Source organism: Barbatula barbatula, assembly GCF_947034865.1.
Source record: "Barbatula barbatula genome assembly, chromosome: 15".
Taxonomy (NCBI): domain Eukaryota; kingdom Metazoa; phylum Chordata; class Actinopteri; order Cypriniformes; family Nemacheilidae; genus Barbatula; species Barbatula barbatula.
The window spans coordinates 11,557,756-11,572,722 of NC_136778.1; the positions used below are offsets into that span (position 1 = coordinate 11,557,756).

Below are 14,967 nucleotides of genomic sequence, written 5' to 3' on the forward strand. Positions count from 1 at the left end.
ATATTGTGTGTTGTAGGCAGGTGGTACGATTTAGTTCAAGATTGTTTATTTTTATAACACATTTTACAGTTTCCATTATTTTAAAGCAGCTGTCCAAAAACATCAGATACTTTTAATCACAACATAACTCCATGACCTTCGCATCCCATGCAGGGCATCAGTGGCATCTACTTTTTTCTAATTGCACAATTTCCTGTTTTTTTCCAGGTGTATACCCGCCTACAGTAGGCATGGCTTCTTGGCCCGTTGCGATTGACAGCAGCAAGCCATGGGAGTATTATGGCCAACATCATAAAGAAAGGGAGAGAGAGAAAACACGAGAGAAAGGCCAGAAGAAAGAGCGAGAGAGGGAGAGAGAGCGATACAGAGAAGCAGATCGAGATCATAGTCCCTCTTTACAAGACCACAGAAGGTAAGAGACAACTAATAACAAGCAGGTTAGACCTTTACACTGGAGATACAAGTATTTTTTTCTTATGAGGAAGAGGTTGACAAAGCAGGCCAATAATGGATCAATGAGTGCAGATGTAGAGTCTGCTCCGTATTCACACACATATGGATCTAATGCTGACAGAGAAAAGTTGGAAATAAGGAATGAAGTGAAAAAAGTAAAGAGTGCATAGATGAAAAGAGAGTGGCTTAACAGACTCGGCAGACTGTTATCTGTTTGTGTTTGTATTAGAGATGGAAGTTCTGCTCGCAGATGTTTATACAGACAGACATACAATATGTATGACAGAGAAGGAAAAAATAAGAGAGACTGAAACAGGCTGAGACATATATATATGAAACCAGTGGATGTGAGTGGGTTTTAAGTGGATGCCAGTATCACAGTGACCAATCCGATTCACAGGTACACCTCAACCCACTGCATGTCACAGAGCTATTGACTCAGAATCCATCATATTCGATTTCCACTGACCTGACACACATCTGTATGCATGTAAAACCTGACTACTCTCTGCCGCGGTGGCAGTTTTTCAGTACGAGGTCACATGAGGAGAACACTGAGATTAAAACAGGCCAGTAGAAACATCTGGGAAGCACACAGACATGTCACACATGCTGTCTCTTTAAGATCATCTCTTACGTTCTCTTGCACACACACAATGACAAGCTCTTTTTTATCTCGTGTCAGTAATGTGCTTGTGATTTAGAGTTATGTGTTTGTGCATGAGGTAGTGTGTTTGCCATGTTGGATTGTCATTTGATGTGTGTTTTTAACAAATAATATAAGTTGAAGGAACAGTTCACCCCAAAATGAAAATTCTGTCTTCATTTGCTCACCCTGAATCTGCACAAATGTATTTTTTCTGAAGAACACAGAGAACGATATCCAGAAGAAAGCTTGTAACTGAACAGTTCTTGGCCACCATTGACTACCATTGCGATTTTTCCTTCTACGGTAGTCAATGGATTTCAAGCATTCTTCCAAATATCTTTCTCTGTGTTCATCAGATGTCGAGGGTGAGTAAAGGATGACAGAATCTTTATTTTGTGTGAACTGTTCCCGTAAAATGACTTGCAAAGCCAAGTTAAGGCAAAAAAAAACTACAGGCAGAAAATAAACTTTTCCAAATTTTCTGTGTTTTCGCTGAATAAATGAGCCTTGTCATAAGCAGCTGCTTTTTTTATGAGTTCGCCTTAGACATTTTTTACAGTTCAAGGGGAAATTTCACTTTGGTATTGTTAAATGAAGAACGAAGATTGCATTATAGTTACATTATTAAAATACACTGACAGCCCTGAATTTTTGTCATACATTCTTTCTCACATTATTTTTAGCAAAGCATAAAATAAATCTTTCCAAGTACCCCCTGCTACCCGCTTAAGACTCCTGGGGTATGACTGCCGCAGGGTTGTTTTTAATGAAAAAGTGTTGTCGGTTGAAAACATGTTAAATAAAACGACTGCCAAATCTCAACATGACTCTTCTGATTCACTGCTGGGCTTGTGCAAGGACACACACACTTTTGGCCGGGCATCGCATAAACTAGGACTGAAGCGGTCACAAGCGCCCAATCTTGCCAAGGCTTTGAGAGTATGTTAGCAGCTTAGCGCCTGTGCTGTTGCTCAGAGGGCCTACTGACCAACATATTTATACAGCCCTCAAGGTCTCTCCGCTATACACTGACAAACCTGTTCTCCATCACAGCTTTTATACACCAACACAGAACCATAGCGATCAATCTCTGTCTACCACATGCTGAGTGAAGTACAACATTCTCCACCACACTGGAACACACAAACTGCTTGATTCTCCACCATGCAGAGAGAACGTCTCCTATCTCTTAAGCAAATCCTGCTAGAGAACCTTTCGTATATTCTGTCTTTAAAACATGCAGAGCAATAACAATAAAAAAACACTTTTTCTTCAGGGCAAAACCGTTCTGGTTGCTTTACAGTTACATTCCGTGCTGGACCGTGCCGGTTGGTTTCATTTTCCACTTTGGGGCTGATAACATAAAAAATCCAGTTTATGACATTTCTAATGGTGAGGTTGCGAATTGCAACCAATGGCTCAGTCCACACCTCCCTTTCGAAGCACTAAGGTGACTCTCACAGGACAAAGAATGTCGTCACTTTTGCGCTTCTTTGGTGAAGGAGATAACACATTTACGAAACATGCTCTGTAGAGCAGTGTTTCCGTTTAGGGCTACTGTCTATACTACATGCCGAAATTTCACGTAAGAGGAACCGTGGTCTATGTAGGCCTACATAGAAATAGGTCATTGTAAGGTAATAAAAACATAACGCTTAATTATGTAACGCCTCTGAAGACAAACCCTGCGTCCGAAATCGCCTACTTCCAAACTATATAGCAGACGAAAATAAGTATGAGGCACGGATAGTATGTCCCAAACCTCAGTATGCGAAAAATTCTCGGATGGTCTACTGCTTCCGCCGAGATTCGTGAGTGTGGATCGGATGGACACTCGTTCCATGATGCCACGGGAGCTGAGCAATGGTTAAATAGCGGAAAACTTAAAGGTGTCAAAAAGTGCCAATAAATTAAGGACATTTGGTAAGCACTTGTCCCCTAGATATGATCTCATTCCCCTGGCTTAGAGGACAGGCTCTTCTTTAGGCCAGCTGGCACCACACACACACTCGGAGACTCATAGCATCATGTGATGTCTTACTCGTGGTGCATTCATGCACAGTCTAAAGGTACACGGTTGTAACCAGTATTAATAAGATTGAGAAGAATTTGCAACTGCCGCACACCCGCACAGATGCATGCTGGGATATGAACGCATGCTGCTGACAGTAACATAGAGATTGTTTGACTAACGGTGAAGAATGCACGGAGAGAGGAAACGTGGCAGTTGCTTAACTAAAATAAAAGTGGAGCAATCGCACACAATTCCTCCACCACCACCGAGCTCTTTTGTGCCCTGTCATGTAATTAGTGTCTCCAGGATGAATCTATACACATCACCTGAGGCCCGGAGGTTTCAACTGACTCTAATTACAGAGAGATCTCTGTGTGAAATCTGTGTGCTACTGTGTCTCTCTTATCGTGCCGAACACATTGCAATTGTGCACTTGCAAGCTTTCATTGAGAAGCATTATAATAGCTAAAATTGGATTCTTTTTAGTATGGACCTGACTGAGGCTATAGACCACTTCGCAAGATGTAAACACTGGTCCAGCAGCACTTGCAGTTTCATTTGAATTCATTATTTTGGGTAAATCTTAAAGATGTTGATGTTGATTCGGTTGTAAATGTTCAAATGTTTGTGCAGTGTTCAAAATACTGAAACGGGAAGTTTTTCTGAACCAGCCTTGTTAACTTTCGAATGTATTTGTTGAAATAAAGGTAAAGTGAAATGAAAATGTTCTCATAATTGACTTACCCTCGTGTCATCCCAATGCAAAGTAAATGCGATTTTGAGCAATGCATGCTTGATCAGGTTATTAATCACCTGTTAGTGGGCACATCGTGTCTGACAATGTGCGCTATTTTCCCTCATTACTAATGTGTGCGATTGTGTGCAGTGAAGAGGAACGCCCATCTCGACACAGAGATCACAGTCGCTATGGCAGAGAGAGGTATCGAGAAAGCTCAGGAAGAGACGGAGAAAGTGACAGACGTCGAGAGAGAAGACACAGAGACAGGAGTGAGCGACACAGAACCTCACACAGGTATGAAATGTCAGAAACTCCCAATGTAACCAGAGGTGACCGATAATGTTCTAGTAAACAGTATTGCTAGACCGCGGCTCCAAAAAAGTCATAGATTGTGATAAAATCAGCTGCTCGTAAATGTAAATTATCCTTATCTGTAGACAAAAAATGTCACCATAATAAATTATTTCATGTTGTGTGTAAAACATTGATTGTTATGATAGTCATTATCTACAGTATGTAATATTTTCATAACGTTACACTCCATATATAATCAAATGATATCTTCTATATATCAGCTATTTTGTATTTTGTTGATGTGATTGAATGTTGTCATTTTAAATTGTATTTTAATTTAATTTTAATAAATTGTGTTTTATAAGGTTAAGGAAAACATATATGTATCATACTGATACTGTATGTATGATATATTTTTTATTCGTTACTTCCTCTGATGTTCTCATTAGTGGCAGCAGTAGGAGGCGTCATGAAAGCGATGACGCAGATAGCCACAGGAGACACAGGCACAAGAGCTCCAGACATAACCATGAAAGCAGGGAGCCCAGCGAGGAGCACAGTATGGATCAGGAAAACCAATCAGAAGCCACGGAATAATTCCTTCAGCAGTTGGTGAACCTGTTTGGTGACCAATAGGGGGTCTTTAGTAAAAGACCATCAGTCCATTCACCAGTCAGAACGACCGGCCGTGGAGTGACCAACTGGTAATCGATTTAGATCAATCAGATGCCAAACACTCAATAAGCCAATTTATGTTACATTTTTAGCGATTTAATTTCCTGAACACATTTTGATGAAAAGTACAAAGTGGCCAAAGGGGTCCGCTATTTTTAATTTATGATTTAATTTATTCATTTAAAATGACCGGATGATATGAAATGGTGTTTTTGTTGTGCCAAATGTACATTTTGTTGAAACCAAATATTATAAACATGGTAAGGTGAATGTGAATGTGTGTAAACTGTGATTCATTGTGGAGCACGCTAGCGGCAGTAACTGACCTTCTGTCAAGGTCTTCTTATACACTGACATTTACGCACACATTGCATGCCAAGAAATATAACCCAAGTGTCCTTGTAGAATGACTTTATTGATCATTGAACCAAAAGGTACCAACAGATACAGTATACTGCACAAGCCAAAGCATGAGATGCTAGAGCACGCATCTTACCCACATTGATACCTACACACACAAACTCAGCCTTTCACACATCATTCTCTCTTTTTTTCTTTTCCATATTAAAAAATAAAATCAGCAAGGCCGCCAAAATCTCACATTATCATTATGAGCATAAGTTATAGTCCATTTGGAAAATAGATTATGAACATTGCTTTTTCTTTTTTCAGTTGCTATTCTTTTTTTTATTACTAACTATAGTTTTACTTCGTTTGCAACAGCATCTGAAACGTACCAACATAGAACTACTTGGCAAACGTGTCTCCAAGCCAGAGGATGGCGAGAGTAAACCACTTTCAGAACAAGAAACAAAGCTGATATCAGAAAGCCATAGAAACAGAGAAATAAATCCAAAGAATTATTACTCATAGTACAAGTGCTTGAATTTATCTTTTTTCAGACACCGACATTTATAGTAAAGAATGTGCATCGAATGCATTTTCTAACATGTAAAACTAATGAAATTGGCAACGTTTGTTTTCACCACCCAAACCTCACACATCCCACCATTTCTCTGAGTCGTGACATTACTCGCCCAACAGAAGCGCCTCGCACGCTCCCCCATCTGCCTCTACGAAACAACGATAGTCACACAATCTGCCTACATATAGCACAGTGCCCATATTGTTTATACATCTATTTCTGACTCATTTATTTCTGATAAAACTCTGTTCTCCTGAATAGTGTGTTTTAGACCTCTATAGTATAATTCAACAAGGTCCACCCTCCATCATCAAATGACATGTTTTTCCATCATGCACTTTTCGCATTGGCAGATGTTATCTTTATGCTTTGCCCACCGACAAAGGGGCAATCGTGAAAGCGCCTCTTAATTTTGGAGTCTCATAAACGTGCTTCTTGAGGGCGGGGCAGTCATTAGCTCCGCCTTCTCTCTGGTGAAGAGTCTGTCAAAGCCCCCAGTACCTGGGTGAGGTCCATGTGTCATTTCCGGCTTCCTAGGCAGTCTTTTCCATAAGCTCTGCCTTTAAAGGAAGTCTTGTACTCTAAATCCATGTTTGTTGTCATTATATGGTCTGTATTGTAAGCTCCGCCCCATGCAGAGAAGTCCTATAGCAGGCTGCCAGGCCAAGAAACGATGGTGAGTGTGATTCGTCCTCTCAGTTCCTTGAGAAGACGCACCAGGGCTGTGTGCGTCATTCCCCAGGTGCTCTTCCCATTGACCTCCAGCAGGATATCCCCACAGCTTATTGAAAAAAAAACACAGGACACGTAAATATATGAAGTCCTTTGTTTCTTCAACATTTTCTTCAAGCATTTAATAAACTTCCACTACACACAGCCTCCGACCGCAGGACATTGACAAGCAATTGAATCGTATATGTAAAATAAATACAAATAAATAAGTAAGTATCTGTACCGTATCCTGCCATCATTATACGCAGGCGTGCCCTCTACGATGGATCGTATGAAGAATGACTGGTTACAGTTGAGTTCCTCCTGTCCACCCACAATACTGAAACCCAGACTGCCAGACGTGCTCCTGCGGAGGACAATGTCCTTACAGCAGTAAAGGTGCCTGGAATAGACAGAAGATTCACAGTACATGAAAGGTTAACAGGTGAACAACACTGAAAGACTCATTTTGTATTTGAAGTCTTTCAGTCCCTGTAGGAAATTCATTTTACGGATCTTTAAAATATAAAAGGGTGGATATCAACCGGGTCTGACAGCTAACAGCAGGAAAGCTCTGAGCTCAGGTTGAGAGTGGATGTATGAGAAGTCAGAGGATGTAGAGAGAGAAAGAAAAGACTGTACGTGAATGTCGAGTCAGAGGGGTAATGCTCTCTCTCTCCTTCTCTCTTCATCAAGGGTAATAACTCTTTACAAGTTCAAAGAAATGTAGTAAAAACACGGTAGCGATAAGCTAACTGTGGGAAGAAAATAAGGGGGATTTTAGTGGAAAAAGTGAGAGAGCAGAAAAGACAAACCTACACAATAGAGGCTGATCAGTGTAGACAGCAGATTGAATTTGACTTGAATAAAACACAGAGATGCTGTCAGGGAAGAAGTGCGGTCATATGTGATACCTGGGTGTCTTAAATATATTTTGAGTGGATTTAAGTGTTGTGAAAATGAGATCCGTGCACCCAATATGATATATTGAAAAGACTGTACTTCTATCCTCGAGAACTTTGTGTCATTTCATTTGTGAGAGTTGGGTAAGCTGCATCAATTTGACTTAAGTTCTCCTCTAGCCAAGGAGAATGAGGTATAGCACAGACTTTTAAATATAGTTCTGAATGTCTTTTGCTGTTCAATTTACGTGAAATGTATATCAGGGTGTTCGTGGCACATCCCTCTCTCAGAAGTTGACGTGACTACGATTCATCATTCTTTTTTTTATTTTACCTGGGCAGCTGGAGCCAGGACAACCAGAGGGGGGAGTAGTCATCATTAGGCAGGGGTAGTTTGATATCTCCGGACGGAGAGGGCGACAGAGCGCAGGGGGAATGCAGAGGGGGCATACAATCCAGGGAGCTCTCATTGGGTAGTCTCTTTTCCAGCACCTGCAGGACCACCGGGGATGTGGTGTTCTTTAGGTTAGCCACAGCCTCGCTCCGAGTCACACCCGTCAGATCAAGCCCATTTACATTGAGCAAGATGTCACCTAGGAGATGAGACAGCGACGTTACTATGGGGATCAAATGATTGCTTGTGATTGGTTGTTGCACGGAGGAGTTTATGTCTAATAATTTCTTTTTTTTATTTAGGATATTATTCCTCTTGCACCACAAAGACAGCATGAAGGCATCTATTCAGAATGAGACCAGATTTAATGGGGGAATAATGTAGAGCTGGACTGGAATTCATCCATCTGGATTTGATTGGATTGTGAAAAGTTGGCTGGAATGTTATTGTTTAATGTTATTCTTCCCTGGCTGTGCAGCCTTGTAATATTTCTTGTAATAGAACACATTATTAAATTGTGAAGAAAGATTATGAATGCTTTTTAGAGCAAGTTGCATTGATGTATCAGGCACAATGTGAACAGCAACAGTCCATTAATTAGTTTCTGATTCAGTTTTTAAGGCAAAGCTATAATTTGGTTTCATAGCCTTAGAATGCAGTTTTATAGACTATTTTTATACATATTCACAAAAATTGCATATGATTTCAAATTTCTCCTTTTTTTAAAACTCCTAAGATGATTGGGTACACTTTTTCATTTCGTCTTCACATGATTACATTTGAATTATTTTATTCTTTGAACATTTAGCAAATCCAAAGTTCAAATAATAGCGTGGATAGAGATCCCCCCAGTTCCAGTCATAGGCCCCCCAGTTATCCCTAACATCAGGCCAAGGGGGGACTATCAACTTAAATGTTTTATTATAGCAAAAGGTTCTAAAAGCTGTAACATTATTTATTCATTTTACAGAACTGTTTCATCTATCTACTGAATAAGAGGAGATGCACTCTAAAGCTTTGCTGTAGTTTTGCAGAAGGTTTGGCAGTATCTTACTGTAGATTTACAGTAATTTACAATTTTGTTTTAAACATAAACTAACCTATTTCTTATATTTACTTTCATAAAACAAGACTAATTATCTTGGGTCACTATTCTTTTTATGTAAATATTTAATAAATTATGAAGTTTTAAAAACTTTTACTAGAAAACAAAACAAAAATCCTTAGCAACAGTGCAAAAAAGGACATTGTTTCTGTGCTTATGCCAGTCTCTTTTAGCTCATTATGAATACATTTGTGAATAAATCTTGCATACAGATCGGGAAGGATAACTAGTTCCGTAGGCAAAGGTGTTTCAAGAACAGAATTATACATTTTGGGCTTGCTTTTGTCCAAACTTTTTGTCCTTGTGTATAATTGAAAAAAAACCTTTATCTATATTGAAGTATAATTGTGTGTCTGTATGCCTACACACAGTGCATCTGAAAAATTATTCACAGCGCTTCACTTTTTCCAAATTTTGTCATGTTATAGCCTTAATCCAAAATGGACTCTATGGTGATTTTCATCAATATTCATCTATTCATACCCCATAATGACAACGTGAAAGAAGTTTGTTTGAAATCTTTGCAAATTTATCACCTGATAAAATAAGATTGGGAGAAACTGGTCAAAAATAGGTGTGACAACCTTGGCATCATTCTCAAAAAGTTGTCAAAGGTTCTTCAAGAAAGTACTGAGCACAGGCTGTCAATACTTATGTACATGTGCTTTTTTCGTTTTTTATTTTTAATAAATTTGCAAAGATTTCGAACTTCTGTCACATTGTCATAATGGGGTATTGGGCCTCTATTGAGGAAAATAATGAATTGAATCCATTTTGGAATAAGGCTGTAAGATGACAAGATGTGGAAAAAGTGAAGGGCTGTGACTCTGCCTGTACATGATCACACCTACATGGATGTCACACATGACAAAAATAAAAACCTGCAAAAACCTAATCACGCTCAGTAGGGGCGGATATGTGTATATGACAGAGAGACAGCTTTGCCTGTATTGCAGACATGTGAGTGGGAGCGTGTTGCTGCACAAGTTTCATTTTCCAGTTATGTGCATATATTTGCAGAACTGATGGCGGTTATACATATGCATTAGCAGGTGTGTCTTTGCTTGTGTTTGTTTACTCGCATTCAAGCGAGTGGGGGAAAGATCACAGGGGCACCTTGGAAACAGGTGTGCCTGCCTTTGTCAGCTGTGTCTGAATAGGTTAAACGCACTCTTTGATGTCTTACCTTTGCGAATGGAGCCCTCTTGTCCCACAACGCCGTTGGGGTCAACGTTGGTGACATAGACGGGCAGGTCCCACCCCCTGCTGCTCATCCCGCCAGCGACCGTCATGCCCAGAGAATCATGAGGCTCCTTTTCGAGAGTCACGGTCTTCTCGTAACACTCAGGTTTTTGACACGAATCCTGGAGTGGGGAGATGATCTGAATGCTTTTTCAAAAGTGCTTTTTCTTATTAAAACTAACAGAATTTCTTTTTCATCTGTAATGTTTGAAAAATATGTATCCACTTATTATATGACTCTTTCTTCTGGAACACAAAAGAACATATTTTGAGGAATGTCTTAGTGGTTTTGTGTCCATACAACGGTAGTCAATGGGTGTCAGTGTTGTTCGATACCAAAGTTCTTCAAAATCTCTTCTTTTGTGTTCTGCAGAAGAAAGAAAGTCATACAAGTTTGGAATGACATGAAAATGTGTGTTTGCAAGGTTTCGGTATCTGACGTATTGTTATGCTCTAACCCACTCAATCTACACTTTTCTGAAACCCCAACAACAACTTCAAAAATCACACGACTGCCTGAAGCCTGTGTGTGTGTTTGTAATAAATGGTGAGCTTGCAGGACGCTGCAATATCGCTGACCGCAGCCAAATTTAGCCTTGGACCGCCTCCAAAGATAACAAACGCAGTCGCTAAGTTCTAAATTAATAGAAAGCGTTATTAAAGTTCAATAAAAGGGCTGTTTGTATTTAGTCTGCGCCTCGGGCTACTGAAAATCTGATCTGTACCGTGCGTATGGCTTATCGCTGGAGAAAGTGTGTGTAAGACCGTGGCTAATTCAAAGGGGAGGGAAAAACCTCTTATTATGTGAAGCCAGAATGTTTCCACCTTTCAAACAGTGTAAAAGAGAATTAACAAGAGTTACCAAGAGAGAGAGAGTAATGAATAGCTGTGAAGTTGAATTTTATTAGAACAGGGAAGTTGTCAGTGCAAATATTGAGCAGCAGAAAATCCCATTTAAAAGGTGCGAAGAAATCCTCTCTGCCATGGCTGTGTTTTCCCCTGCTGTCTTTTCTTTCATTAATAGGTTCAGAGAGTAATAGTAAATTATAGGATTACGTGTGTTTTGTAAGCTGGCTGATTGCTTGATTCTTTGATGTTGGTATAATAGGCTTTCAAATCCTTTTTTACCCATTGAGAGTATCTCTCTGAAGTGCTGTATAGGATTTGGAAATAAAGAGAGGATGTTGCTTGTGTCGTGTGCTTGAGACTCACCAGTAATGCCTGCTCGATATCTACAGGAGAGTAGGGTGGTGGTCCTTCCATGTTCCATGGTGCCTCCTGGAGGATGTCTGGAGTGGGGATGTGTGTCTGGCGGGACACGATGAAATGGACACGGTCTTCACTCGCCTGCAGAATATATAGCATGTACCATTTAAGTCTAGCTTTGTAGTGGCTCTTTTTTAGAGGCTTTAAAGGGATAGTTCACCCAAAACGCATTCTTCATTCATCACATGTCATTCTAAACCTGTATGACCCAAATTAAGATATTTTGATGAATGTTGGTAACCGAACGACATTGGCCCCCATTGACCTCCATTGCATTTGCATGTGATTTAAAATAATGTCTCTGTGGTTTTGTGTCCATGTCAAATATTATCATCTTCTGCGTTGCACAGAAGAAAGAGTCAAATACAGGTCTTGAACAACATGAATAAAAGATGACAGAATTTTTATTTTGGCTTGAACTATCCCTTTAAGCATCACTGGTGATTAAAAAGCTTAAACGGGTTCATCAGGTTTATGTGGTTTTGGAGGGATTTGGTGATTGTGCCAGTCTAGATGACCGGCCAACAATAAACCAACTTATCCAGACTGGAAGACCAGCCAAACCAGCATAATACCAGTTTACCAGGCTGGAAGAGAAGCTAGACCTTCTCAAACCAACTAAAACCGCAAATCATAAAAAAACGTAAACTTTCCGTACGCATGAGGGGAGCAAACAGAGGACAATATCTTCCCTAAGGAGTTCTCAATTCCCAAACAATTAAAATTCAAAATAGCTTGTTCATACCCAAGCGAGAGAGAGTGTGTGTGTGTGTGTGTGTGTGTGTGGGTGGGTGTGCAATGTCCCATTACTATATGGAAGTCTAGGAACCACAATTACCAGATGTTGTGATGACTGCCAGTGCCCTACAGCTCAAACTCAGTGTGAATGTGTGATTATATCTGAGCCGTGTGTACTTATTAAAAGAAGACCAATATATATGGAGATTTGGGAACTGTGCTGCAGTTGTGTCTGTGCTAAAAAAGTGCTTAAGTTTTTCTCTCTTTGAGTTATTTCTCTTTTTCTCTTTTTTTATCCATCCTTGTTGTTCCATAGGGCTTTTTTCTTCATTAACCTTTCCCTCTGACAACCCTGTTGCTTATGTTAGTCTAAAGCACACACCCACACACTCACATTGGGGGCCCACGGCGGTCTTGGGAGTCTAATGCCCTGTTGCTACCACTTAATTGAGTGGGTCTAGCTTGTTATCACTCTAATTGGACTAATTTAATAAATTTCCTGCTAGTAGTTCATCTATGTCAGAAACTGCCTGCTGTGAGTGGCCATCTTGGCTCCTTAGAGACCAATCTATACCAGATAGGAAGCAGCAAGCTGATAAAACTACTTTAAGATGTGAAAATAACCCCAGACAGAAATACATATTAAATCACTCACTTAGAATGGAATACAACGGAGTATCAACGTGGTAAGAGATTGTCTTGTTAGCCCACCTGCCATATCTTCCGACTATTTTCATGCAATTTTTCTTTTACATATACCATAATGCTGCTCACCTGAATAAGCAACGCTGCATGCTCTGGAGCTCCGTATCTCAGGTCGTGCCCGTTGATCGCAAGCACACGATCATCTATCCTCAGCCTTCCGTCACGGGAGGCCAGCCCCCCTTCCAGTAGGTGGAAGATGAAGACGCCGTGTTCATCGGGCCTGCGCACCAACTTGATGCCCAGTTGTTCATCCGGAGCCCTCTTCACGAGGACCACGTGCAGGCTGTCGTCCCGGATGGTGGCGGTGTGGGTGGGGAGACCCTCGGAGGGGGAGTGGTGGTGGGAACGGTAACGGTGATGCTGCTCCCGCAGTACGGTCAGGCGCAGCAGCGTGCAGGGCTGCTTCAATGCAGCCACCGCGTAACAGTGAGGCACGTTACTGATGTCAATACCATTGACCTGAAAGAGGGATAGAGACAAAAATAAAATAATAGACGGGAAGAAACAGTGGGGTCTAGCAGATAATTTTAGAAATTTTGTTGCTACAGAACAAGTTCACAGATTCCATCTGAGCTCAAGCTATAAATAAAACATCTACAAGCACACCTTAAGGATCATATCTCCAGGAAGCAGTCTTCCATCTCGAGCAATGACCCCCTCTCTGTAGATGTCCTGAATAAGGATACGGACCAGAGGCGTCTCGTTTCCCCCGACGATGCTGATGGCCAGAGGTTCACAAGGATCTGCTCTGGTGATCTTAATACTGGTGACCTCTCCATCAGGGATTAGATGATGCAGCTGAGGTAATGCAAATACTGTATGAGTCGGATGAGAGAGAGAGAGAGTGCATAATCAGTGAGGTTCAAGGAGTGCCAAACAGAATGTGTGCTACAAACAGGGCAACTGTTCAGACAAAAGCAGAGCCAAACATGACTTCATAGTTTAAAAAAATAGAAGAAAAAGGAAAAAACAATTAATGTCATTACAGCCTCTCAAACAAAACACAGACTTGTTTCTAAACCAAAAAGGATTTTCATGGAGGAAATCCAATCCCAGACTGTATTAATCTCTGTCTGAGGAAATGATCCAAAACTAAAGCATAAATCTTCTGCTAAACAGAAAGTGGAAGTGCCATTTGTTGTAATGAAAGATTTAGAAATAAAACACAATAGATATTTAAATTATTTTAAGATAAAAAACTTCTATAACTACTGTATGTTTATCAATTTTGTTCTGGATGAATCAATACTGTGTATTTCACAACATGGATTTGGTAACAATCTGGGGTTTTTCTCTTATTTTTCTCTAACCATCATTTCTCCATTACTCTCTCTCGCTCGCCCTGTTCTCAACGATCTGCAGTTTCTCTCTTTCAAAGTCAATATTTTCTCCTCATCTGTTCTGATTGCTTTCAGGGAGAAAGAAAGTGAAGCTCATTACTACAGCAACCTGAGGGTGTTACATAACACACGTACACACACACTTACATCCCTCTTTATCCCCCTTGGAATTTCCACCTCTCATTTTCGATCTCCCAAACCCACTTCACCTTTTTCATTCAGAAAGCTGTTCAATCCCTCTATCCCAGCACACAACCTCATTTCCCTCACGCATTCCATCTCTCTCTCTCTCTCTCTCTCTCTCTCTCTCTCTCTGACAAGCCTCGTCAGGCTCCATCTGCATTATTAAAGGACCATATGCTACTGCGGTGCTGAACGGACTCAAACCAGACTGTCACCTTCTGACACACTCTCTTTCTCCTTTATTATTCGCTGATGTTGTTTTAGCATGTTATTGAGTAAATTAAATTCCACATTCAATCCGAACATGCTTTGTTTTTTTGTTTTGTTTTGTGTAGTTTAACAATGCCAGTGGGACTTTTAATAGCAATATTTATTTATTTATATTTAACCATTTAAGTGAACAGAATTTAAACAAATATCAAATGGCATATGTGGGCCCTTATTTACCTTTGTTGATGCTCAAAAGTTGTAACACATTTCACTCAGTATACACAGTTCCTTCAGTAAGTATACTTTAAAGCATACACTAAACACAGAACAGGGAAACTTCACAGCTAGTTTTAAAACACATCTACTTAAAGGAGTTGTGCTCATGTCCTCGCTGAAAATGCATAGCTGAAGGTGGTCTAACC

The 14,967-nt window shown here is 40.3% G+C and overlaps 2 protein-coding genes across 5 annotated transcripts in view; one reads left to right on the forward strand and one right to left on the reverse strand.

Annotated features, from left to right (window-relative positions):
- The window catches only part of fip1l1a (FIP1 like 1a), a 29,584-nt gene extending 24,486 nt beyond the window's left edge, over positions 1 to 5,098 (forward strand). Inside the window, exons 14-16 of the mRNA XM_079474168.1 lie at positions 208 to 412; positions 4,003 to 4,149; positions 4,599 to 5,098. Of these exons, the coding sequence (XP_079330294.1) occupies positions 208 to 412; positions 4,003 to 4,149; positions 4,599 to 4,746 (500 nt within the window). The 3' untranslated portion in view covers positions 4,747 to 5,098. The remainder of the gene's footprint in view (positions 1 to 207; positions 413 to 4,002; positions 4,150 to 4,598) is intronic.
- Positions 5,099 to 5,219: 121 nt separating this feature from the next.
- The window catches only part of lnx1 (ligand of numb-protein X 1), a 34,140-nt gene continuing 24,392 nt past the window's right edge, over positions 5,220 to 14,967 (reverse strand). For all 4 annotated transcript variants that reach the window (XM_079474164.1, XM_079474163.1, XM_079474165.1 and 1 more), the window contains 7 exons: positions 13,419 to 13,627; positions 12,882 to 13,271; positions 11,316 to 11,450; positions 10,048 to 10,225; positions 7,697 to 7,955; positions 6,705 to 6,863; positions 5,220 to 6,530 (listed from right to left, as the gene is read on the reverse strand). In XM_079474164.1, coding sequence (XP_079330290.1) covers positions 6,395 to 6,530; positions 6,705 to 6,863; positions 7,697 to 7,955; positions 10,048 to 10,225; positions 11,316 to 11,450; positions 12,882 to 13,271; positions 13,419 to 13,627 — 1,466 coding nt within the window. In that variant the 3' untranslated portion in view covers positions 5,220 to 6,394. The remainder of the gene's footprint in view (positions 6,531 to 6,704; positions 6,864 to 7,696; positions 7,956 to 10,047; positions 10,226 to 11,315; positions 11,451 to 12,881; positions 13,272 to 13,418; positions 13,628 to 14,967) is intronic.